The 1,476-nt window shown below is 68.4% G+C and overlaps 1 protein-coding gene across 1 annotated transcript in view; it reads left to right on the top strand.

Moving 5' to 3' along the window:
* The window catches only part of LOC103893706 (proline-rich protein 2-like), a 16,407-nt gene that overhangs the window by 7,811 nt on the left and 7,120 nt on the right, over positions 1–1,476 (top strand). The window contains exon 2 of the mRNA XM_019470325.1: positions 664–771. Within this exon, the coding sequence (XP_019325870.1) occupies positions 664–771 (108 nt within the window). The remainder of the gene's footprint in view (positions 1–663; positions 772–1,476) is intronic.

The following is a 1,476-nucleotide window of genomic DNA, read 5'->3' on the forward strand; positions in this document are numbered from 1 at the left end:
GACGCAGCCGGGGGGGCCGGGCGGTGGGGAAGCCACAAAGGTTGTCCCCCAGGGAGCCTGGGAAATGCCCCTTTGCATCTGCAGGGTTTGAGCCCCCTCGCCCCTACAGAGAGCCCAACCCGTGCCCGTGTCAGGCTGCCCGTGGGAGCAGCAAGGGGCCGGGACGCAGCCTGGAGTGGGGCTTGCACCCCGCTGCAGTGCCCGGCTGGCCGGGGGCACCCGGCGGGCGGCTTGTCCCTGCTCCGGCGCCAGGGAGGGAGAGCAGCTCGGCTGGGATCCCGTGGGACAATAGCAGGGTGGTGCCGCTGGGTGCTGTGACCTGTGCGGTTTGCACAGGGAGATTGAAACGTGGCTGCGAGCAAGCGGAGGCTCGGGTAGGCAAGGGGAGCTGCTTTGGGCAGGGTGTGGGGGTACCTGGTGCCGAGGGAGCAGCCCCGGCACTGCCAGCACCCATGTCCCCTCCTGGGACGGGGAGTGGGTCCGTGTGGCCCCCAGCTCACCCCATCTCCTGCGGGTCCTCACTGGCAGTGATGCCATGTGGCTCTGGAGGTGACCCAACTCAGCGGAGCCGGGAGCGCTGCAGGTGGCACCTGGCCGGCAGCCGTCCCCGAGCCGGCAGTGACGTCCTGTGGGACGTGCTCACCCTCGCCTCTCCCTTTGCAGCTGGGTGCTGACCTCCCGGGGGCCTTCTCCTCACTGGGACCGGGGCCAGGACAAGCTTTTGGCGAGATGTTCTCACCGCTGGGCTGCAGGAGGAGCTTCCCCAGGGAGGTAAGTGGTTTTGCGACCCTCGTGCTGCCACGCAGCTGGAGCTGCCAGTGTGGTTGGGAGTGGAGGAGCTTTGCGGGGCAAGGATGGGTGCCCGCTGCTCCATCGCTCGGGATGCCAAGGAGCCAGGAGAGCATCTCCGCAGTATGGGGAGGAATTGGGAATCGTCTGGGACCTTGGCCGGGAGAGGAGGGCGGACGGGCTCCTGGCTCCCTGTGCTGGCTCAGCATCCAGCCGGTGCAAGGGCGAAGGTGAGGGTCTCATCCTGCTTTCATCTCCCTGTGCCCTCTCTGCAGCCCGGTCCGTGGCAGGCTGGACCACCGCCGCCCTGTGCTCACCGCCCCCCCGCCGCCCTGCGCTCACGGCCCCCAGGACGTCTGGGATGAGCCGCCCTGGGAGCACCAGCACGGGAGAGGCAGGGGCGGATGGCGCCCGGTAAGGGGGCAGGGGCTGGGGCGAGCAGCCGTGCAGCGAGGGGAGGCGGCGCTGTCAGGGTTCACCTACAAATCCAGGGTGGCCAAAACTGGGGGCTCCCCTAGGAGCAGGAGGAGCAGAAAGAGCTGAGGGCTGTGGCAGGGAGGGGGAAACGCAGCAAAACCGAAACACCCCAGCGAGCTGCCATCCTCACCGGCGGTGATTTGCTATTGCAGCCCAGTCCCTGGGACCCCAGACCCTTCCCTGGCCCTGCCGACTTCCATGGGAATGAGG

Source organism: Aptenodytes forsteri, unplaced genomic scaffold, assembly GCF_000699145.1.
Source record: "Aptenodytes forsteri isolate BGI_AS27 unplaced genomic scaffold, ASM69914v1 Scaffold142, whole genome shotgun sequence".
Classification (NCBI taxonomy): domain Eukaryota; kingdom Metazoa; phylum Chordata; class Aves; order Sphenisciformes; family Spheniscidae; genus Aptenodytes; species Aptenodytes forsteri.